Below are 26,021 nucleotides of genomic sequence, written 5' to 3'. Positions count from 1 at the left end.
CTTGAAGATCTCTAGTAAGGGGCAACCTGACACTTCAGGAGGCAGCTAACTTCAAAAGATGGGTGCTGAATTCCTGAATGTCAACAACACTCTGTTAGGTAAAAGGTTTGGTCAAATGAGAGGATGCACAAGCCCAGTGTCTTTAGCATGCAGTTAAATTTAGGAACACAACAGCAAGTCTTTTTTGTTTGTTTTTTTGGTGGGGCAATTGGGGTTACATGACTTGCCCAGGGTCACACAGCTAGTAAGTGTTAAGTGTCTGAGACCAGATTTGAACTCAGGTCCTCCTGAATCCAGGGCTGGTGCTTTATCCACTGCGCAACCTAGCTGCCCCAACAGCAAGTCTTAACACTGTCCCAAGAATGTCTCAGACCCATTCTTGTCTCTGAACATTTGCTTACAATGTCTCTCTTCCCTGAAATGCCCTAACCTACTGATGGTCTACCTAGATCCTACCTAGCTTTGAAGGCCCAGCACAAATCTTTCCCCAAAGTGAAGCTGTCCCTGACTGACATTTCCCAATGATATCCTTCTTCTCTAAACTCTCATAGTACTTATGGTTTCTACCCCCAAATTAGGCACTTAATAATATATGATCTTTAATTATTTAATATTCTTTCATGTCTTAATGTTTCTTTCTTAAACAGACTATAACCTTCGGAAGGGCAAGGCCCCCTATGTTATACTTATGTATTCCTCATAGAAAGCACCCTAATGCAAAGCACATAGTAAGTACTTAGCACATATTTTCTAATTAACATATAGATGACAGAAGGGTCCTGAAACATCATACTATGTCGGCTTTAATTTCACTCAACCTAAAGCACATATCTACTTTATTATAAAAACAAAAAATCAACTTGAAAAAATTCATTTTATTAACAGTTCAAAGCTAAAGTTTAAAGAATCATCTAAAATCTGGACAAAAACCAATTTTGAAATAGCATTTCACTGAACAGCAGTAGTCAAGTCATACCCAATAGAATCTGAGGGGGGTGCTGAAGGGGATGATCCCGACGTAAGGGTGGTCTCTCCTAAGGAGGCCTCCTCCTGCGGTATTGGGTGGTGTTCAAAGAACTTGGAGACAAACAGCAAACTGTGAGGCAAAAACAAAAATAAAACAAAGCAAACCTAACTTGTGCAAAACCCAGAAGTTTCAAACACCAGAACATACAAATGTGTTAACAGGAAAACCATGGGCCAAATTCTGTATTTAAAAACAAATGCTGAAAGAAACTGGACTGCTTGTCATTTTGTTTAATTAATGGGTTTAACTTTTCAATTTACAGCACAAACTAAAAGTAAAGCTCAAAAATCTATTTATTTGTCTGCCAATACAGAAAAAATTCCTTCATATTCAGAAAAAATATTCATGGCAGTTAAAGTATTAAAATAAAAAGAAACACAGAAACCCTTAATAAATACCTCAAAGGGACAATGTTAGCTATAAAATACATTTTACTTGAAAGTTTAACCCAGTCAGAAACCTATTAAAAATATGAAGTAATTATTTTTCAAGTTAGAAATATTAATTTAGTCAAAGTAAAGAGGTCTAACTTTGTGGGTTCAAATGATTTCAAGGGAGAGGATCCAAAGCCATAATGTGAAATGTACATGTGTGTGGGTTATCTTAGGATAGGAAACAAGGCAAATTGGAAAATGTAGACATTTTCATGAGATACACTATGAAGCAAGGAACAGGCTTTTTGTAAATATCTGTAAGCATATTTTACAAAATGCAATAAATGATCAATGAATTTTGCTTCTAAATCAATTTGGAGGGAAAAAAGTACTTTCAAAAGTAGTTGATAGAACTAGAGAAGCAGGCAGCAGAAAGCTTACCACTGAAACTAGTCAAAACCAGTGGCTCAATGCATCACAATATATTGTTAGAGAAGAGCTTTTGATCTTAAAACTCTTATCTTCTAGGAAAAGAATACCTAATATATAAAGTGTGAACTGAATAGCTGGACCAGAAGTAGGATGTGACAAGACAAGCTGGATATATCACACTGTTCCAATGGTACTTTTTCTAAGAATGGTTGCTGAAAAACTACTTTGTTTAACTTTAAAAATGTATGCACATGATTTGAAATGAAGAAAAAAACAAAACAAAACAAAAAACCACAACCTGTAGAATCTAGTAGGGATCTAAAACTATAAACAGAAGAAACTTTGGATTACTTACTCAAGCTGGTCGTAATTAACACACATCAGTGGCACCTCTGTACTACAGCGTTGGTGAAATTTGTAACCACATGTCTGACAGCGGAAACCTTGGAAAAGCAGCTTTCGACAGAAATCACAGAATGCTAAAGTGAAAAATGTCTTCCGTACCTAAAAAAATAAAAAAAGCCAGACGTATTGAAGGCAAGATTTTGGAAAACCTGACAAGTATTTCACAAGTAATTAGATATATTTCTTCTTTCTTCCTCTGTCATTTTCTTTTCTTTCTTTCTTTCTTTTTTTTTTTTGTGGGGCAATGAGGGTTAAGTGACTTGCCCAGGGTCACACAGCTAATAGGTGTCAACTGTCTGAGGCCAGATTTGAACTAAGGTCTTCCTTAATCCAGGGCCAGTGCTCTATCCACTGCACCACCTAGCTGCCCTCCTCCCAAAGTTATTTTTATGTATCACCTTTTTGAGGATGTGTACGAATATGAACTGTTTGCTTTAAGTTTGGGGCATTTTTCATAGGACTTTGGAAAACCATATTTTGTGGAATTTGGTAGAAGGTGGGCCCATTTTAGATGCCACCTAGGAAGTAGTGGTTAATGACTAAAAGGTCAAAATAAAGATATTATATGGTAATTATATCTGTAATGTAGTACAATAGAACTGACAGCATTATAGCAAGGTTTTAATGAAGTCTAAAAGCATGGTAAGATCATCTCATTAGATTCATGGAAAAATGCCCATAAGAATAACTAGGAAGGGGCAGCTAGGTGGCGCAGTGGATAGAGCACCGGCCCTGGAGTCAGGAGAACCTGAGTTCAAATCCGGCCTCAGAAACTTAACACTTACTAGCTGTGTGACCCTGGGCAAGTCACTTAACCCCAATTGCCTCACTAAAAAAAAAAAAAAGAATAACTAGGAAGAAGAGCAGGAATAACATCTTTATCATGAAGATCAATCCCAACTAAAAGATTTTTGTTGGAAAGGTATTCACAAAAGCAGGATATGTGTCCAAGGCTTACTGAATGCTTTGGCCCAGGTTTCTGCTCCTCTCTTTCAGAGTACTATTTCCTAGACTTTGGTGTTTCTGATTGGAGATGTTTTACCCCCAACATGAGGAAGGATAGTTCTAATTTTTGGTTACAAGAAAGACTTTGGCACCTTATGCCATTATCTGCTAAGAGCAGAAGCCATTCAAAAAGAGAAGTGCCCAGAGGCTCAAAGGGAAGTTGGGAAGATATACTATTTGTGTCAGAATATGATGTTTATGTACATGCAACTGAGGAGGAAGAAAGGCAGTACTGCAAGAAGCAAAACCAGCAATTAACACTTCCTTAGTTCATGAAGTAATGTCACAGGTAGCAAAGAAGTTATTAAACAAATATAGAGCACAAAATGCAAATACGGCAAATACATTTAAGATGTCCTTCTCAAATGGACTTCCCTTCAAATACCAATACCTTTCTTTTTTTTTCTTTTTTAAATTTTTGCAGGGCAATGAGGGTTAAGTGACTTGCCCAGGGTCACACAGCTAGTAAGTGTCAAGTGTCTGAGACCAAATTTGAATTCAGGTCCTCCTGACTCCAGGGCTGGTGCTTTACCCACTGTGCCACCTAGCTGCCCCCAAATACCAATACCTTTCACAAAAGCCACATGCTTTCTTTCTCTTCCTCTCCCCTCCCCTCTGATCATCACTTTGGGATGTAATGGTCCTTTCAACTAGCCAATAGCAGAAGGATAAAAATCCTTGAAGGAAGAATACAGAGGAACTCAAAAGTAACAGTGGAAAAGAATTAGCTACAGAACCAAATCCTGAACTGTTGATCCATTAAGTGATGAGCTTGACATGTGTTGGACTTACACCAAAGGTGATTTAAAATCCTATTTGGTAACATGCTGTCTTCATGGAATTTCTATCAAGCCTCACCCCTGGGCCCTAGACTGTGAAAAGTTGTCTGCCATGCTCTGGGAAAGTAAGCCAATTCTTTCTACCAAATTAAAAACATGATCAGATGCTTGTAATTCAAGTTCTTCTCCTGTAACAAGACTAATATCTTTCACATCATTACTTACTTTTTTTCTTCCCTCTCTCCTAGAAGTTCATTTATAGGAACTTGAAATACATGTTTGTGAACATTTGAACCATCAAAAATTCAGAAGGTACATACAAAATTGTGTGTCGTTAGGGGAACATTCTCCAAAACTTCTACATGCAGTTCTTCTCCGGTAAGCCAGGAAATATCAGTGTCCCAGCCAATAGGCTTCTTCTCTCTGGAAAATGTAGACATGAGTCTGTCTTGGTTATCAAACCTGAAAATCCTTTAATATACCTCATGATGAAGATATGAAAAGTGGTTACTGAGGGTAGAGTGGTATAATTGAGGGAGGTTTGGCTCCCTAGTCTTCCACTGTTAGAAATTTGAATGGCAATAAATTGATTTTTAAGTTTACCCCAAATACATGCATCACTCTTGGACAAACAGCAGGGTAGAGAGATGCATTCTGTTCTTCCAGTCAGCTCCAGCCAAGACCTACAACAGCAGAGAATGGCTTGTTCCTGGGATCCAAATATCAGACATATGGATTTTTCTATCCATTAGAATGCTCATGTGACAAGCTGTCCTCAAAAGAAGAATTTTATAGGACTTACTAATTTAAGGCCTTTATGTTAAGTAGAAGCCTTTTAGAAAAAAGGGAGCTCAATTAAAAAAAAAATTTACAAGCATTGGGTAAAATTATTGCTAGTCTGGACAAAGCTGAGGCCTTTCTTCCCCCCACCCCCAAAGCATAGTAAGTACTTACTTCAGTACTCCAGAATCTGTGACTTCCTCAGTGCTGGTGCATCTTCACCAACAAAGATCACACTCATACCAACCCTCTTCACCTCAGTAGTTAAGTCTTCATGAGTTGCTGCGGCCAAAAAACAGTCACCACCTGGTGGCCAACCTTCTGGTGATGAACCTCTCTCTGAACTAGAATCCCATGGATCAAAGATCCACAATCTAGAGCTGGGTCTACATTCAGACTCTTTCTAGCATGTGAAGGAGGATTTGTCAGAGCTTGTGATACAGTGGCATAGTCTTGTAGAACCCAGAGTATCCTACACACCACAATGAAGCACTGGAGTAAAACTTTAATGGAGCAAGTTTGTAATTAAACGAACAGTTCTACATTTCAAATTGGTCTACTCTGAAACAGTCACACAGTTATAAGAAATTCAAGCCATAATTATACTTCTATGATTATAGAACAAGAAAAATATTTTTCTGGTTCAGCAAGATTTCTTTGGAGCCATTTCATAACAAATTAGGTAATTTCTTCTAAAATTGAATTGATTCCTTGAGAGAAACTAAGTTTCACAAAGATCTACAGCACTCTGTACAAGCCATACCCATCCTGTCTTCTGTACACAGCGCAACATTCTGGGATCAGGCCTCTCATCATCAATGCCTTCTTTAGACTGTCTCGGACTGTCACCCCACATCTTGCTGGTACCTGGAATGGCAGAAATATATGGCAAGGATCAGGTAATAATTATTTTCACATATGCAAGAAGAAATTTTTCCACTTCCATATGCCATTTAAAAGAAAGTAATTTGCTCTTGCAACTAATATATCCTATAACCAGAACTACTCTGCATTTTTATTTGGATAGCACTTACTTAAAATTACAATCATCAATGAAAGTTAATTTCAAGCACCAAAAATTACCTAATGAATTAATATAAAACAGTGGGATAGTAAAAATCTGATCTGAATATTTTTTTTTCCTTTATAAACCTGATCAAGGGAAAAGCCCAATAATACAGGGGATTGCTGCTAGTGGTAAAATAGGAATAGAGACCAGGAAGAAAATACTCAAAACAAAATAAACTGGACAGCTGGACCAGAGTTACAATTTAGGTGATAAGACAGACTAGATATCAACAAGGATTATGTTACAACACAAAGGATTAAAAAAATGTTAATGTCTTTTGTTTTATGCCACAGATATTTCCTGCACCCTCCCCTACCAAAGAACCTTCTCTTATTACAAAGAAAAAGTTTAGCAAAATCAATTGATAAAGCTACCATATCTGAAATCCTAAGTACAGTTCAACAATTATAGACTTAGAAACCCTTGCCTAGAAAGAAGAAGGAGGTATATTTCAACATCTGTACACCCAGTCCTGCTCATTGCCTTTATTCTGAGTTCAATTGTAACTTAAGTGTTTTCATTCACATTATTACCAGTCTTTCTGTTTATGTTAATCTTCTGATTCTGCTTTCTTTGTTTTGCATCTTCATACAAACCTTTCTAAAATTTCCTCAATATTTCCTTTTGGAGGGGCAGCTAGATGGTGCAGTAGATAGAGCACGGGCCCTGGATTCAGGAGGACCTGAGTTCAGACACTTAACGCTTACTAGCTGTGTGACCCTGGGCAAGTCACTTAACCCCAATTGCCTCACAAAAAAAAAATTTCCCTTTGGGATTCAAGAGTTTTTGATCTTTTAAATAAATGTTATAATTTTGTCTAGTTCTATAAAATAACTCCTTGGGTGTGACTGGTATAATAATAAACCTGTAAATTAATTTGAGTAATATGTTTTTTATTATATTGAGGTAGTATAGCCACAAATATTAGCCAATTCTTTAAATATTTCCTTTAAAATATACTTTATTTTTGTTGCAATGCTATTATTGCTTTGTTTTGACTTTTTACAAGGGAGAACTCCATAGGGGGAACAAATGAGAATAGCAAAGGAAATCAAACCTACCACTGGCTATATCTAACAATGTATATCTTGTTCCACACCTATTGTCTACCACTTCTGCTGAGAGGAAGAAGCTATATTTCACTGTTAGTCCTTTGGAGGCACAACTACAAAGAGTTCTGATGATGTCAATGTCTGTCTTCATATTACTATGGTTAATCTGTATACTGTTCTCTTGGCTCTGGAATACTTTGTAGCTTTCTAGAACTGATGGACCAGTTCACTAATCCACCCACAGTACATCAATGTGGTTGCCTTTCCACAGGCCTCTTGTCACTTAGTGTTTTTTGTTTTTGCTAATCTGATGGGTATGATGTGAAATTTCAGAGTTCTTTTAATTGACATTTCACTTATTGTTAATGATTTGCAGTATAAAACTTCCTTTTTCTATCATATGACATCTATTAGAAAAAGGTTCTTGTCTTTATAAGGCTATATCATATCTATATCTTAGACATATTTATGTGCTGATATGAAGATATATAAAGATTTTTTTAACTTGGCAGCTTCTCTTTTTATTTAGCTACATATTTTGTTCAAGCAGAAGCTTAATTTTATGAAATCGAAATTGCTTCTATTCTCTTTTATGATCAGTTGTAGCTCGAGTTCTCCTAACCATTCTTGTAAAAGGTACCTTTCCTTCTATTATCCTCTAACTGTTTTTGATGCAAGATTTTGTATTCAAATTGCTTATCAGATTATTCAAGAGAGGCAGCAGGGCTCAACAAAGAAAGAACTGGCTTCAGAACTACCAATACCTTGGTGCAAGTCTGTTACCTGAGACCTACAGACAGTGTGACTCTGGGCTGGTCTCATAATCTCTTAGTGCTCTAGAGCAGAGCTTCTTAAATGCTTTCTACTTGCAACACCTTTTTTGCCCAAGAAATTTTTATGTGACCCTGGGTATATAGGTATATAAACTAGGTATACATAACCTTTTACTGTTGCTAAATTTCCCCCACATTTAGACCCACAGCTTAGGAAGTTGGGCTCTAGATAACTCTTCAAGACTATAAGCTGCCATGAAGTTTCTGATGCACAATAGTAGGAGTTTCCTTATCTAGGATGTCCTTGTATCAATGAAATCACAGGTTTAGTTCCCAGTTTTTGGTTACATGATTGATTTTTTGATTTTTTTTTTCCAGGGCAATGGGGGTTAAGTGACTTGCCCAGGGTCACACAGCTAGTGAGTGTCTAGTGTCTGAGGCCGGATTTGAACTCAAGTACTCCTGAATCCAGGGCCGGTGCTTTATCCACTGTGCCACCTAGCTGCCCCCTGGTTACATGATTGAAAAGGCTATTCTAAGCCTATTTCTTGTCAAAGGAATTTCCAGTTCTTGTTGAACAGGAAGAATTTCCCCAAATAATTTATGTTCTGAAGTTTGTCCACCATTAGGCAACTGTGTTCAGTTGATTCTCAGTCTTTCTTACATAGTCTGTTCTCTTGCAACTTGAGTACACACACACACACATACATACACACAGACATTTTAATAATAAACATTTTTATTTATGGTTTTGGGTTCCAATATTTATCCTTCTTTCCCTCCCTCCCTTCCCCCTTACCTGAGGCGGCAAACAATCATATATGGTTTATACATGTGTGATTATGTAAAACATAATATTTTTCATTTTGTATAAGAAAACTTGATTAAAAGAAAAAAAATGAAAGTGAAAAATAGCATGCTTCAGTTTTATCCACTGTGCCACCTAGCTACCCCTGTTGAGTATATAAAAAAAAAGTACTAAATAGTTTTAATGACGTGCTTTATAGTATAGTTTTAAGATTCATTAATACTCATCAGGGAAAATGCTCTTCAAATCCAGAAAAAAAAAGAATTGTAGAATATGGATGCAGATTGAATGATACTATTTCTTTTGTTTTGGGTGCTGTTGTTTTTCTTTTTTGAGGTTTTTCCTTTTTGCTCTGATTCTTCTTTTACAGAAAGACTAATGCAGAAATTTGTTTAATGTGATTGTACATATTTATATATATATATATATATAAAACCTATATCAGATTACTTGCTGTCTTGGAGAGGGGGGATGGAGGGAGAAAAATTTGAAACTAGAAATCTTATAAAAACAAACGTTGAAAACTACCTCTATATGTAAGTGGAAAATAAAATACTTTTATTTAAAAAAAGCTTACAATAGAAGGGTTATATATGTACAATCACATTAAACATATTTCCGCATTAGTCATGTTGTACAAGAAGAATCACAGCAAAAAGGAAAACAAAAACAAAACAAAACAAAAAAATAGAGATACTAATGTTCAATCTGCATCTAGATTCCATAGTTCTTTTTTTCTCCCAGTTAAACTCTTCCCCTCTTATCTTAATTACATTAATTTTGATAGTGCAAAAGCATTTCCATTTCAAGTACTTGAAAATTATATCTTTTTTACTTATGCAATTACTGGTTATCTCTTGCTTGATGAAGAAATCACCCCATGTAGCAAAGAAATCTTTGTACTAAGTATCTCAGAGAGGGGTTTGATGTTCAAATATATAAGCAACCAACCAAAATATGCCAGGCCAAAAGCCACTGCCCAATAGATGAATTACAAACTATTAACTACCATATTCAATGAAAATCAAAACAACTCTGAAGTTTTACCTCATATACAAATTACCCAAAATGACAAATGATGCCAACAAGGAATGCTGGAATAAATAGATAAATAGCTAAAAAGTTGCAGAAAGATAGGTACTGTTGGTGAGGCTATGAATTGGTCTGACCATTCTAGGAAACAAGTATCAAGTCCATTTACTCTGAAACAAAGTTATTACTGCTAAGAATAAACAGGATGATACCTTTTTTCTCTGCAGATGTGGGAAACTACACATATGTAATGTTGCATAAAATGTCAGACTTTCCTGATATGCTAGTTGGTTTTGCTGAAATGTCTCTCATCCTCCCTCCTCCCCTTTACTCCTGGAACCAATTCCTTATTACTATTATTATTATTATTATAAGGCTTCTTCTCTGGGAGAAGGAAAGGATATACTGGGAAATGTAAGTGATTTAAAAACAAGATATGAATAAAAACTTATTTTATAAAATGTCATCTATGAAAGGGAACAGCTGGATAATCTTTCCATCAAAAGGAAATTATTGTATGAGTCTATAAAGAACATCTTCCAAGCCAATGGAAGATGATACCTTTTGTAAGCTTATGACTCCTTTTTATACCTCATATAATATGAATGCTAAGATAATAGCTACAGAGAATTTCCCCCCCGGCAGTTTTCTACCAGAAGTTTGGATTATTTCAATGTGTATGTCATAAATAATGGTATACATCCTCCATGTATAATATTTAGTACGCCACAAAGACTACAAAGGATATGACTCCTGGCTGCAAAGAAACTTGTCTTTGGCAATCCTGACTGGAATCTACTTCTTATATTTTCAGTGTCACCCAAAGAAGGTTCCTCATTTCCATTTAATGCTAGTACTAATTTAACAGAGAGGTAACAGGATATAGTAGATAAATTGCTGACCCTGAAGTCAAGGAGAAGTTCAAATCCTTTTCTGACACCCTGGTTTTATAAAAAACATCACTGCCAAGTCACTTAATTTCTCTGAGCCTCAAGCAACACACCAAGTCCTGTCAGCTACATCACAGAGAAAGATCTATGGAGGTTATGCTATGAGATTATGACATGGAAATCTATGTCACTACTTCTCCTAAAATAGCAGAAATCATTTTAAATCTAGTAAATCAGGAATGAATGCATGTCTACACCAAGGAAATAAAAAATCATAGACATGAAGCAGATTAGGAAAGGGCTCTTAGTATTGAAATAGTGTCTGGATAGTTAGTTGGGTTGGGATAGCTAATGCATGATTAGTTTGTTGCACACAAAGAGGACAAGAAAATTCAGGGACAAAAATATTTATAAAGGAGTATTCCTTAATCTTTTCAAGAAAAATAATTCCTTATTTCATGAGTGCATCAAAAAGGGTTCTTTTGGGGTAATTCAAGGAACTGGGTACTAGTTTAGGAGATCTGACATTCTTATTAAACTAAAGTAGAAGGGACTGGTGTTAACTTTTCTCTTTTGATGATCTCATTCTCTAAAAGATGAAAGGAATCTGGAAGCAACAGAATGTTACATAGTTTTTCAACAATGCTTATTACTGGTTTCTCATGTCAATTCAACATCAAATTCTAATATCTGAAAGATGAAATTGAAAGAATAATTCTCATATCATTTATTAGATTCTGATGCTAAGCATCAATCTCTTTCTTCCTTGCTTGTTCATGTAATTCTTTTTGTTTTAGTTTAAAAGTTCTTGATTTCTAGCTTCTGTTGAGGTATGTAAATAAGAGAGGAATAATAATAAAATAACAAATCATAATCATAATAAAAATCATATCAACAAAAGATTCAATTAAGCAGAAATGAAATGTTAATGTGGAGATTTTTAATCATGACAGACATCTCCCATTTGATCCATACCATATCCCTTTTTACAGCTTCATAGCTTCTCTTTATGTTCTCCCATGTTTATTTTATATGACTATACTGTAACGATCGGAATGACGCCACCTGCTGGAGACTTACTGCAGAAGGGCTCCGCCCATGAGGTGAAGGTCTTTGAGGGCAAGACCATGTGTCTTTTCTTTGGCGTCAGGAAATGACATTTGTTTGTAGGAGAAAGAAGGGGGAGGCTGGCACTCTGACTCATGCTTTTTTCCTGTGGACTCTGGTGGAGAGTGGAGCTAGAAATACACTCTCCCTTTAATAGATAGATGAATCTAGGCCTCTCTCTCTTTACCAAATTCTTATTCTCCTTAATAAATGCTTAAAAGCCTAACTCTTGCTAAAGCTTATAATTTATTGGTGACCACTCATTAGATATTTTAGACAGAATAGCTAGAATTTTAGCCTTAACAGATGGCTGACCACGAAGAGGAAAGCTGAAACCTCCATCTTCTGATCTTCCAGTTGGGTAAGAAACTTCCCCTACCCTGTCCCTTTAAACTGCTAAGTACCTTTAAATTTTCAAATGGACCTTTTAAACTCCCTAATCACCCTATTTTTGATTTTAGTCTGTTTAACCAGACAAATGGGAGAAAAGATCATGTTAATGCTTTGTTTCTGTAGATTTTCTATTTTTATTTTTATTGTTGATAGAAGAGCCAGCAAGGTGCTCACACAAGGGAATATAAATATCCCCCCCTCTCCCAGCCATGCTTTTTCAGAGAAGCCTCTGATTTCTGCTTTTCCAAATTCTAACACAAATTGTTGCTTTAATTTTGCATGCCTGGAGGCAACGACCCAACCTCTAGAAGCTTTTAATCCCCTAGCAGTGGGGGAAGGGCCTGAGTTAAAAATCAAGTCTGATTTAAATTGCCCTGGTCCCTCCCCTCCTCTCCAGACCCCACCTTCTACTCCTCCCATGGCCAAGACCATTGCTTCCCCTGCCTGGGAAGTCCAGAGATCTAATGCGCATGCACAGCTTTCTCTACCTACATTTGCAGCTTCAAACTCAGCCCTTCCCAAGCCTGGCTATGCTTCTGAGACAACCTTAGAAAATCCTTTAAATTCCAGATATGTTTGTTTTGTTCATAATTTTGCTAACCTGCTTTTGTCTTTAATTAGTAACCCTATAAAGCATTTGTATGGTGAAAGGACTGACAGACAATATAGAGGGGTTAAAGAAGAAAAACTTAAGCTGAATAAGAATGACAATCATAGTTCAAGACTCCGCTTCTTTTGCCATGGAAGGGTACATATTTTCCAGAAATGTAGAAGTAAGCAGCAAGGTATTGATATGAGTATTGGGGATTTTAGATACCGGAATCAAAAGTGTTCTGAACTCACTCAGAGTAATAGTATCAGTTCAGAGGTTACATAGGATTTCTATGCTATTATATCTACATTTTGAAATTAATGGTATGGGTTTATTTTCAGAGATTTTCATGCTTTTGAGATTGTGTTTTATACTTAGCCTTTTTTAAAAAAAGAATATTTGTAAAAGCTTTTTTATAGTCATGTGATCAAGTTTATGTTTTATAATACTCTTATTCATATTAAATTCATATTCATTTAGATTTCCTTAGTTTGAATTTCATTGTCTTTTATTGTTCCATGTGTATTTTCTTCTATTCATTCATCTATCTAATTTTGAAACAATGCAAGATGGTTTTGATTTCATAACACAGTGTTAATTCTAGGAGTATTGTGCTCCCATATTCTGAGTTGTTTGTTTTTGCTATTTTTTTTCTCTCAACTGATTATTTGATCAAACTCTTTAAAGCATTTCCCTGGCAAATTGGTTGCCATGGCAAGTGTAAATTTATTCTAGAAGTATTATTTTTGATAAGCATATTCCAAAAAAAAAAAGAGGGGAACATTTGTAAAAGTTTTCTTTATTTAAAAAAAAATTTTCTTTGAGATTGTGTTGTGCTTTAACTTGTATTTAAATGTGTTCCGATTTTTCACAAAAGCAACTGTATACTTAGTAAAAAAAAAAGGTATTATTTGAAGTTGTTGCATAATTGTATATTATATTCTGAGTCAAGATGTATTCACATTTTTGCGATCATTTATTATCCTCAATTTTTAAATCCATATGAGACTTGGATTATGGGAACTTATCATTTAAGACATTAATTGCCTTTATTCTGAGTTATCAGATGCCAGTTGGCCAAGATGCTATCCAATCACAAGAGGAATACATGCAAGAGCAGACACTGAACTGTCACATGAGAGAACGGTTTTTGACAAATGTTGAGGTTGGATTCTCTTGGCTTAATATTCATTTTATTTTTCCCCACAATACTGTACAGATGGCTGGAAGTTTTGATCCCACCCATCTCATTCTTCACCTGGCTTCTATGCCCCCTCCTATATGCCTGATGCCATGGACATCTGAATCCCATGCATCTGATTAAGTCTGACTCAGTTTCCTCCAATATGTTCGGTGGCATGGACATATATTCCATCCACCTATTTTAAGCCTGGCACACTGCATGGGCAGTACATATTGCTCAAGTGTGGGAATGCTCATATCCCATCATTTCTCTGTTCTTTTATGGTAACCCCCATAATTATCTCAGGTGTCATGATAAATACAGTGTTGAATTTGGCCTTGACATCTGTTACCAATTATATTAGATTTTTAAGTTTCTCATAATGGTATGAGGATAATTAGGCAGATGATGCAAAAAGTAATGAAACAAAGATAAAAATTATTTTTAAAAATTAATATCGCAGCAATTGTCTTCTCAATTAACCCTCCACAAGGGGGAGACTATAGTAATATTAATTTTAGAGAATGTTCCAATTTTTGTTTTATTATATGTTTCATGTGTAACAACAGAGATTCTGAATTCATTGTTTGATTTGATTATTGACAAAGCTATTTTAAAGTTGTGTTAAGCTCAATTTTGTAGGAATTTTCCTGGCTGATTACCACCACCCACACATCAACCCCTGAAAAGACTTCCATTCCACGACTACAACTAAAGGACATCTGAGAAAAGACTCAAAGACTTTAAATGAACAGTTTTATTTTGTTGTTGTTTTTTTTTTTCTCTTTTCTCTTTCTGTTATAATATACACCATCTGTAACATGTACTCTCTGCAGAGGCCCTCCCTTTGCAAGACCAATGTCAAAGCGTCGGGTTCATGAGGACAAAAAATTGCCCCTCTGGACAAAACTTTCCTCTCTTCCTTTTCTATATTGTTATTAACATATTGTTAGTTAGCATAGGTTATAATATCCTGTTATTTTTGACTGTTTCATCAAGGAAATGCCCCATTTCTTGAGGAAACAAAGGGGGGACTGTAACGACTGGAATGACGCCACCTGCTGGAGACTTACTGTAGGAAAGCTCCGCATTCTGAATTCCCTTAGACATGTTTTTGAGAACTTTCATTGTGTGGGGACCAATTTTTAACTGGGGAGTGCTAGCTAAGCGGCTCACTGCAATATAGGGGCAAGGAAGGAGACCGGCAGCCTCCCTCAAAACAGAACAAGATTTATTTTAACAAGAATGAACTTAAAAAAAAAACACCACAAACAGGATCAGTAGGATCAAGGGAAAGGAAAATTATAATACCTGAAAAAATAGCACCGCCCAGGAATCAGTTGAAAATACTCAGCAGAATGCCTGTGGCTTTCCAGCCTCCACCTAGAATGCCCAATTCTCGTCCCCCAAACCTAGAAACAACCCACACAGCCCTAGCCAATGGGATGGCTGTTCTGACAGTCACATGACTGCCCTCACTAGGCTTCCAATCATTATAATTTTGCCAGGCCCATGTAGGCATTGGCAAATGGTGATGACATGAGATGCCAGAGCCCTGGCAACGGCTATAACCAATGGGTGGAGCACCGTGCAGTTTGTGGAGCCCCAGGCCAGTGCGCGCCAAGGCATAAAAACCTCAAATAACAATGAATTCTTTACAATTGTTTGATTTGATTATTGACAAAGCTATTTTAAAGTCGTGTTAAGCTCAATTTTGTAGGAAATTTTCCTGGCTGATTACCAGCATCCACACATCAACCCCTGAAAGACTTCCATTCCACAACTACACCTAGAGGACATCTGAGAAAAGACTTTCAGAGACTTTAAATGAACAGTTTTGCTTTGTTGTTGTTGTTTTTCTTTTTCTCCTTCTGTTATAATATATACCATCTGTAACATGTACTCTCTACAGAGGCCCTCCCTTTGCAAGACCAATGTCAAATCACCAGTTCATGAAGACAAAAAAACCGCCCCTCTGGACAAAACTTTCCTCTCTTCTTTTTCTATATTGTTATTAACATGTTGTTAGTTAGCATAGGTTATTATATTCTGTTATTTTTGACTGTTTCATCAAGGAAACCCCCCATTTCTTGAAGAAACAAAGCGGGGACTGTAACAATTAGGATGACGCCACCTGCTGGAGACTTACTGTAAAAGAGCTCTGCCCATGAGGTGAAGGTCTTTGAGGGCAAGACCATACATCTTTTCTTTGGCATTAGGAAGTGACGTTTGCTTGTGGGAGGAAGAAGGGGGAGGCTGGCGCTCTGACTCACGCTTTTTTTCCTGTGGACTCTGGCGGAGAGCGGAGCTAGGAATGCTCTCTCCCATTAATAGATAGATGAATGTAGGCCTTTCTCTCTCTCTTTACCAAATTCTTATTCTCCTTAATAAAAACTTAAAAGCCTAACTCTTGCTAAAGCTTATAATTTATTGGTGACCACTCATTAGATATTTTAGACAGAATAGCTAGAATTTTAGCCTTAACAATACTTACTGCTCATAGATTCTCACTACTTGTAAGGTATACAGCTAAGAAGTTGTACTTTCCCCATCTCCCCCATCTATCAATTTCTTAAGTATCTTGCTCAATAGGATATCAAATTTAAGAACTTTTCCATTAACCACAGTATTTTCATAAAAATACCTACTGAGAATTTTAATGTTTTATTAACACTATAAAAACAGTGACACGTGAAATTTAGTTTTTGTTGCAGAATATTTTGAGCTTCTGCTATGAGAATGCTTCTCACAATTGTTTTTCTTTTCATTAGTGTGATGTAAATCTGAGTTTACCTAACATGGAAATTGGCTTAAAGGTACAATCTAGAGATCTGGAAATGTTGATCGTATAGCATACCATCTCAAACACAATTGTAGCTTCCTTCATCATTAACTCCATTTTTAATAGAATAATTTTTTTTTTTGAGAATCATCTTTCATAAAAAATTTCTTTAAAACAGCACTAAAAGCTGGAGAATTGATGATAATTACCTTTTTTAAAAAATTGAATGTGTAAAACTATGCTAAATTTCCTTCCGTGAACAACATTATTTTCCCATTTACTACATCTGGTGCAAGATTTGGTAGATTACAAATTTCTTTTTAAAAATTATATTACTTTTGGACAGTCCCATTAAAACTATACATTCTTATCTTGCTCTTCACACTCATTTTGGACACAAATTTATGATTAAATAATTTTGAACATGCTTCAATATATTTTAACTATATGCATAACAGGACCGGTAGATCTATTCAACATTACCCCCCCATCTTACGGTTAATCCTTTTGGGTTTGCTGCCATCGTTTTCTCTGATTTTATAACAGCACATATAACATGGTATTTATAGCCTGTATGGTCCCAACAACAGACTGTGTCTAATGTTAGAGGACCAGCTTAACTAAATATAGAAAGGCTTTATCACCAGCAGCCTGGTCAATAAATGATGAATTTGTTGGTCAGAACAACACATAAAATAAATCAAAAATAAAAAAGGTCTTTAGTCCTAGCCTCTTTTCTACTTTTATATCAAGTGATGATGGCAAAGTTGTGGAATAGTTTTGTTTTTTTAAAAATCACAATTCTGACAACACCTAAAAACACCAACTTATCTGTTAGTATTATAAATGTGAGATGTGAGGAAAAGGAGTAATAGTCTCCTCTCAGTAGGACACAACTGCCACATCAGTACTGTTCACATTGTACTCCTCTGGACCTGTTTGAGGACTTAGATCTCGGTCTCCCTTCCCTTAGGTAGACAGATTATGTGGTTCAAGTAGCTGTGAGCTGGTCTTAACTAGGTCCTTTCCCAGGCTGTGTTCATATAAGGGAAGATTGAAAGAATATCTCTGTGTCACCTCCCTATTAGCTAAGAACTCAAAGAATAATTATGGAAATTAGGGTTAAGAATACTGCATTCTGATTAGTTAGCTTTCATGCTTATTGTAACCCTTAAGTAATCAGCCAATGATGAACAAGGGGAGAGTCCATTTAGTGTTAGGGACTAGGGATAAAAGAGGCCTGGAGCCCCTATGTTTTGCACTTGCTGGCTGTAGCACTTATTTGCAAGTGCTTACTCTCATAAAATAAAAGAGCTTTTGACATTTTGCTGCTGAGTTCCAGAGGATTATTGAGCAGGGCTTGTTTTCCTCAAGAAACCTTTATCCAAAAATGAACCAAATAATACTCAAATTCTTAATATAAATACGAGGCCAGAAAACACAGGCTGTAACTTATTAACATCTCCTGACAATGTTAACCTACTAATGCTAGAGAATGTGACTTGCTTCCTCCCCCATTACCCCTTCCTGACTCTTCTTTTACCACCCTTACTGAGAAAACTTCTCCTCCTCAGAGGTTCACTTTACTAAAGTTTTCTCTCTATAAAGATTTTTGTTGCTGTTATATCCCCTGGTGCCAGGGGGAAAACTAGCCAAGACAAAGAGTCAGATGACTATAGAGAATTCTGAACAGAAGTTAAAAGGAATAGGCATGAGGTTAAAATAACAAAGGAACTTGTTCCTTCAGGGATCAGAGGATTAATATCAACAGTGGGGCCTAAGAAGGGAAAGTAATTTAGTCAATACCCCATAGATTCAGGGCCTGTGGAAAAAAGGGCAAAAGGGGAAAGAATTTGGAACGCGATTGTTCATTGTACTAAACCTGTGTGAAACTGAGTAATATGAGACTGTATCGGTGACTTTCTTATCTCACTTCTATCTAATTTGTATTGGAAATATCTCTATACTAAAATTTACTTATGCAACTGAACTAATTATGTATGCTAACCTAAAAGGGGTATTGTGGGAAGCTTGGAAAAGGAGGAAGGTAGGGAGGGATTCAGCACATAAAGCTGAATTCTTTGTTAGAGAACTCTCTTTCCTTTCTAACAATGTATAGTAACAAAGAAGGGTTTACTTGATGTTAGGTGCCACACCCTATTTCATTCAAAGGCAATAAAGACAGCACAGAAGCCCTGTTCATCCAAAGTTTCATACTTTAGGCCACACAAACACTAAGCAACAACCGAACAAAAGGCACCCTTGTATGGAAGGATTGCATTTAATTGTCCAAGTCTGTGAAGAACTTTAATACTATGTATGGTCACATCTTTTGAGGATTCTCATTTTTTTTGGTAGGCAGCAGAGAAGATATTTTTAATAAGGAAAGCAATTTGGGGAAACATAAGGCTAAGTCTAATAGCTGAAGTGGTATATTTACTTCACCAAGTATTTAAGTTTTTCTATGTGCAAGGTATAGTGCTAAGGATACAAGGACAAAAATCAACAATTCCTGCTATTAAGGTACTCACATTCTGCCAGAGGGATATGATATATTCAAAAATAAGGATACTATAAAGTAGAAACTGAGACCAAAAAAGAGAGAAAGAGAGAGAGGATGAGACAGCGTTCTAGGAATGTTTGGAGAAAGGAAAGAACTCTTAACAGTTGGGACAATCAGGGAAGGATACACGGAAGAAGATGGCACCTAAGCTGATCCCTTGAAGGAAGCCATGAACAATTAGGAATAGAGCTTTCTCACCCTGGAAGATCTGACAGCCATACCAGTTCCCTTCTCCCAATGGTGAGTATTGTTCAGGGCTTCAATTTTGGGGAGAGGTTAGGTCAGGCTATGTTTCTTTACCCTCCCAGCTATGCTTCTTCCAGCTTTTTGGCTCCCTTTTATATGTTGTATTCCCTCAATATAGAGTAAGCTCCTTAAGAGTAGGGATTGCCTTTCTTTTTGTATCCCAAACACTTAGCACAGTGCCTAGAACATAGTGAGTATGAGTATCTAATACTAAAGCCTAAATGACTATTTTATCCTAGAAGCAAAAAGATGCCGCTTAAGGTTGTTTGTTTGTTTGTTTGTTTTTGCAGGGCAATGAGGGTTAAGTGACTTGCCCAGGGTCACATAGCTATTAAGTGTCAAGTGTCTGAGGCCACATTTGAACTCTGGTCCTCCTGAATCCAGGGCCAGTACTTTATCTACTGTGCCACCCAGTTGGCCCCCAACTTAAGGTTTTTGAGAAGGCTGACATTAATGGACCTGTGCCACATTATTTTGGTAGTGAGACAGATAGAAGATGGACTCAATAAAGGAAAGACTGGGTCAGCAAAGTCAATGAGGAGCCTATATGAGAAGTGCTAAAAGTATAAAAAAGGATGATAGCAGAATGGACAAGTTCGATGCTGTGGAGGAACAATTTAGGGGACTTGGCAACTAACTGGATACAAAGAGGTAAGGCAGAGTGAAAAGCCAGGGCTATATAGCATTAAGGTTTTAACCCAGATTATCAGGAGGATGGTGCTTCCTACAACAGAAGTAGGCAAGTTTGGAGGAAGAATGGAATTAAGTGGGGTTTTGGTTTGGGGCATGTTGAGTGTGAGAATGCCTATGAGACATTTCAAAATAGAAGTTTCATAGGCAAATGCCTATGTTCCCAAATTAAGCATGCCAATATGCAAATAAATATATACAAAACAGCTACATGGCAACAGTTGATGCCATGAAGAGAGTAGAAGAGATCAAACAAAAACGTCAAGCTACATTTATAAGGAACAGGTTAAAGAAGAGCAAAGAACTATATCAATGAAGTCAAACAAAACATCCACCTTATCTGGGCACTTCTTGAAGGCAAAGGAAAACAAGTGGAAGAAAAAATGGTGTTCAATTTACAACAGGATGTGGGCACGGAAGACGGTTCTTAGAAATCTCAGTGTTCTGCAAACTTCACTTCATATCTCTTGAAAATAATTTGCAGAGCCTTGGAACTCTTGTGCATCATTGGTTTATTTTTCACATTAGTTCAGTAAAAGAAGAGATCATTAAGAGACCATCTTTTCCACATTGTTATCTGTAAACTATTAAATTATGGGGATGTTAAGAGTGTGTATTTCTTTTCTTTTTTTTTAAAGAAAAGGTTGAAAATATTGGCAATATTCCACCCCATTCAATCTCCCACCTGTGTAAAGGAGTGAGGGGAAACATCTCCATATTTTTCAGGTTGTGAAAGAAAACATACTGGCAGTTAGGTGATGCATTGGATAAAGCATTGGCTCTGGATTCAGGAGGACCTGAGTTCAAATCCAGTCTCAGATACTTGACACTTACTAGCTGTGTGACCCTGGGCAAGTTACTGAACCCTCATTTCCTGGCCAACCCCCCCCCCAAAAACCTAAAAGAAAGAAAACAGACCAAAAAAAAACCTCAAGAAAAATAAACTAAAACAAATTATGCTTCAATCTGTATTCAGACCCCATCAGTTGTTTCTCTGGAGATGGATCCCATTTTTCATCATAAGTCCTTCAGAGTTATCTTGGATCATTGTATTGCTGAGAACAGCTAAGTCTTTCACGTCTGACCATCTTAGAACATTACTGTTACTTTGTATACAGTACATTTCACTTTTCATCAGCTCATGCAAGTCTTTCCAGGTTTTTCTGTGAGCATTCTGCTCATCATTTTTTATAGCACAATAGTATTCCAGCATAATCTCATCCTACACTTTGTTTAGCCATTCCCAACTGATGAGCATCTCCTCAATTTCAAATTCTTTGCACCAGAAAAGGGCTGGCATTAATATTTTTTGTACATATAGGTCCTTTAACTTTTTGTTTTTTATCTCTTTTTGTCCTTGACCTGGGAGCTCTGGAATTTGGCTATAATATTCCTGGAGGTTTTCCTTTTGGGATCTCTTTCAGGAGGTGATCGGTGGATTCTTGCAATTTCTATTTTGCCTTCTACTTCTAGAATATCAGGGCAATTTTCCCTGACAATCTCTTGGAAGATGCTGTCTAAATTCTTAGTCATGGTTTTCAGGCAGTCCAATGATTTTCAAATTCTCTCTCCTGGATCTATTTTCCAGGTCAGCTGTTTTTCCAAGGAGATATTTCATATTGCCCTCTATTTTTTTATTCATTTGGATTTGCTTTACTGTGTCTTGTTTTCTCATAAAGTCACTAGCTTCCATTTGTTCAATCCTAATTCCTAGGCAATAGTTTTCTTCAGAGAGCTTTTTTATCTCCTTTCCCATTTGACTTTTCAAGCTGTTGACTTTTTTCTCATGACTCTCCTGCATCGTTCTCATCTCTTTCCATGCTTTCCTCCACCTCTCTAAATATTTCTTCTCATTCTCCTACTTCCTCTTCAAAGTCCCTTTTGAGTGCTTCTATGGCCTGAGACCAATTCATATTTTTCTTAGAAACTTTGGATGTAGGGGCCCTGAGGTTGCTATCCTCTTCTGAGGGTGCACCTCGATCTTCCTTGTTGCTAAAGAAACTTTTGATAATTCTCAACTTTCTTTGCTTGCTCATCTTGTCATCTTTTATTTGGCTTTTAACTCTTACAGTGGGGCCCTACTTCCAAGCTACACTGTACCAAGCTTCAGAGGGTCCCAGGTGTTTTGGTTTGAGGGAGGGCAGGTTTTTCTCTCACCTGACCTGTTCTCTGGTCCAAAGATAACCTCAAGCCAATTTGCTAAGCCAGCAGTACTATGTATGCTGTGGATCTCAGCTTTGAGGAGCCTGTGCCCCTCCCCAACCTGGGCCTCCTGCCGCTCAGGTTTTTTTCCTGTTTCCCTGCTGGGGTGGAATAGCTGAATTCCTCCTTAGGTCCCACAGACACCCCTGTATTCCGCGTCCCCCCTACCCCCCCTCCCCGCCCAGCTGTTCAGCCCTCTCACCCGATTGTAAGCTTAGTTCCAGAAGACACTGGTGCTGCAGCTGATTCGGAGGCTTGGGGGTAAGTTCCTCTTGTGCAGCATGTCTGGGGTTTGGGTTGGCGCGTGATCATGGGGTTGGACTCTGCTCACAGCCCAGTAAGGCCCCCTTTAATCTGGAAAATAATCTCAGCCCATCTTTTTGTGGGTGTGAGAAAAAGAACTCCAAAAACTTCTGGAACTCAGTGTTGGTGATGTGTCAAAGGTTTATTTATTGTCATTCTTGTGAGAATGGGCTATTGCCTAATGGAATGGGCCTTTTATCTCTTTTTGGATATTGACCTAGTAGTACTAGGTCAAAGAGTATGCATGGTTTTATAGGCCTTTGGCCATATATTGCTCTACAGAATGTTTGAATCAGTTCAAACTCCACCAACAGTGCATTAATGTCTCATATTTCCCATATCCCCTACAACATTTGTCATTTTCCCCTGCTGTCCTATTATCCAATCTAATAGGTATGAGGTAGTACCCCAGAATTGTTCTGACTTTCTCATTAACAGCAAGTTAGAAGTTTTTTTTTTAATATGGCTATAGATAGCTTTGATTATTTCATCTGAAATAAACATATCTTTTGATCATTTATCAACTGGGAAGTGGTTCTTATTTGAATAAATTTGACTCAGTCCTCTATGTGTTTGAGAAATGAGGCCTTTATCAGACAAACTTGCTTCAAAATTTTTTCAGTTACTATTGCTAACTGTATTTCCCACCATCCTATTCCCTCCCCATGCCATTTACTCTGTTTTCTATCTCCTTTCACCCTCTCCCTCCTTAAAGTGTTTGGTTTCTGACTGCCCCTTCCACCAATCTGCCCTCCCTTCTATAATCACTCCTACCCATCCTGTTTCCTTCCTACTAATCCTATAGGGTAAGACAGATTACTATATCCAATTGAGTATGTAAATTGTTCCCTCTTTGAGCCAATTCTGGTAAGTAAGGTTCACTTACTCCCCAGCACCTCCCCCATCTTCCCGTTAGAGTGTTTTCTCCAAAGTTAAAGTTATATATTGAACAGCTGCTCTTTTGTAAGTCATGAACGTGCTATTTGTAATTACAGAAATGCAGAGAAACAAAATGGCTGTATCGTTTGGATAATGAATTCCAGCATTTACCTAATGCTGTAATTTACATTGTGCTTTAAGGTCACTGAAGTATAAAATAAAACATTTCTTTACAAAAATAACACCCCCCCCCAAATAAAAACACCCCAAATATGTATAGTTAAGAAAAACAAACTCCCATATTAGCTATGTCTGAAAAGATAGAAAAGGAAAAAAAGAAAATCTTCATTTGCATTCTGAGCCCATCAGCTAGCTATGTGCAGATGGACAGCATCTTTGATCACGAGTCCTTTGGAACTGTGGTTGGTTATTATGTTGACCAGAATTCTTAAGTTTTTCCAAAGTTGTTTATCTTTACAACATTGCTGTTACTGCATAAAATGTTCTCTTGCTTTTGTTCATTTCACTTTGCATCAGTTCATACAAGTCCTCCAGGTTTTCCTGAAGTCCCCTTCATCATTTCTCACAGCATGAAAGTATTCTATCACCTTCATATACCATAACTTCTTAAATCATTCCCCTATTCCAAACTTTCCAAATTAATGATATTACCTTTACTGTAATTAGGTCAACAGTATCAGGTCATTAGAGGTAACAGTGAAGATGACAACACAAACACATTTTTAAAAAATGTTGCACTTAATTAAGCACCAAAGAATTATATTCATATTATCACTAAATAGCATGATCTTTTTGCAAGTTATTGTACTGGTTCAAATACAAATCATAATCACACTTAAAAGAGTAGAGGTACACACTGAAAAATAACACTGATTATTAGGCTGTATTTAGGTTTTATACAAGACAGGTTTGGAGGAAATACGCAGTTTATATTCAGACTAATATAGTATAATATATTATAGTTTCTACATATGCTCTGTCCAAAAAGTACAAAGAAGATAAAGCAGACAAGATGAAGATATGTAGGGTTTACTTACCACGGTTCTCTGTTTGTTGGGCAGGAAGACTCTAACAATTGGTTTTTGGGGGGACTTAGGGTTGCTTCTTGACACATCTGTGGGATTCTGAAAAACTGCAAGAGATGAAGGTGCCACTGAAAGGCTAGAAGAGGAAGAAGATGTAACTGTGTCTGTGGAAGCTGAGCTAGAAACAGAAAAATCAGTTCCATTCCCCATGGACTCTAATAATTGTTGTTCCCGTTGTTGAAGTGCATCTAGCTTGCTGGTGTATTCTTCATAAGCCTACAAAGAAAAGTAGAATTAAATATTTAATCTTAAATTTGCATTGGTTGTTCAATGGAGGTTTCAAATTTAAGGTTTTAATCATAGCACCTTTATTGGAATTAGGTTAATAAGATTAGGCCAGTAATTAGAATGGAAAAATATTAGAGTAATCCTCAGAAAATAAAGAGTTAGGAAATAGGTTCATGATGTATTTTTCACTTAAATCAATAATCTTTTTGTTACAAGGAACAAGGATCCTGAAAAGCTACATCTTTTACAAAGACATTAAAACTGAGTTAGTCTATGGACACTAACTAAAAGAAAAGTGCCTTCCTCTTCACTGGAAATATCCCAAGTTAATATAAATCTCACAGACCTGATCTGCTCCTCCTGTTTAATCCTGAGTCCAACTCATTGTCCATTTGTACTGTCTGTCCAAGATTTATATACATACAGTTTCTAATGAGTTATCCATCTGTCAGTTAGAATAACAGACCTTTTTTTAAAAAATAGTGTTTACTTTTTTTCCAATTACATGTAAAGATAGTTTTCAACATTCATTTTTTTTTTAGGGCAATGAGGGTTAAGTGACTTGCCCAGGGTCACACTTTTCATCCCAGTTATATAAAATTCCTTAAATTAACAATAGAGAATGACCATGGGCTCACTGTTATAAGGTGAGACATTAAACAGGGAGTATCAAGTGTCAGAGGTGGGATTTGAACTCAGGTCCTCCTGAATCCAGGGCTAGTGCTTTATCCACTGTGCCACCTTGTTGCCCCCAACATTCATTTTTGTAAGATTTTGAGCTCCAAATTTTTCTCCCTCTCTCCCTTGCCTCCCCCTTCCTGAGGCCAGTAAGCAATCTGATATGGTTATACTTTACAATCATGTTAAATATATTTCCACATTAGTCATGTTGTGAGAGAAGAATAAGAACAAAAGGAAAAAAAAACACAAGAAAAAAGAAACAAATAAACAAAGCAACAAAGTGAAAATAGTATGCTTTAATCTGCACTCAGACTCCATAGTTCTTTATCTGGATGAGGAGAGCATTTTCCATCATGAATCTTTTGGAAGAGTCTTGCATCATTGTATTGCTGACAAGAGCTAAGTTTCCAACCAGAGTTAGACTCAACTCTTCATGCTTCCTCACTGTCTCATATCCAATCAGTTATATAAGTCTTGTTGCTTCTATTGCCATAACACCTCTTTCAATCTCTTTTTCTGCCCACTTATACCTTATCATCTCTCTCTGTGAACTCTATAGTCTTTCAACTAGTCTTCCCATTTCCAGTATCTTCCCTCTGCAATCCATCCTCCACAGCTTTGCCAAAGTGATAATAATCCC

General features: G+C 36.8%; 1 protein-coding gene across 2 annotated transcripts in view; it reads right to left on the bottom strand.

Annotated features, from left to right (window-relative positions):
* The window catches only part of BRAF (B-Raf proto-oncogene, serine/threonine kinase), a 153,044-nt gene that overhangs the window by 68,459 nt on the left and 58,564 nt on the right, over positions 1-26,021 (bottom strand). For both annotated transcript variants that reach the window (XM_043965648.1, XM_043965649.1), the window contains exons 3-7: positions 24,425-24,688; positions 5,566-5,669; positions 4,343-4,445; positions 2,189-2,337; positions 977-1,096 (exon numbers count right to left, since the gene is read on the bottom strand). In XM_043965648.1, coding sequence (XP_043821583.1) covers positions 977-1,096; positions 2,189-2,337; positions 4,343-4,445; positions 5,566-5,669; positions 24,425-24,688 — 740 coding nt within the window. The remainder of the gene's footprint in view (positions 1-976; positions 1,097-2,188; positions 2,338-4,342; positions 4,446-5,565; positions 5,670-24,424; positions 24,689-26,021) is intronic.

This window comes from Dromiciops gliroides, chromosome 5 (assembly GCF_019393635.1).
Source record: "Dromiciops gliroides isolate mDroGli1 chromosome 5, mDroGli1.pri, whole genome shotgun sequence".
In the NCBI taxonomy this organism is placed as follows: Eukaryota; Metazoa; Chordata; class Mammalia; order Microbiotheria; family Microbiotheriidae; genus Dromiciops; species Dromiciops gliroides.
Note: the sequence above shows the minus strand (reverse complement) of the source record. Positions and strands in the feature narration are given on the sequence as shown.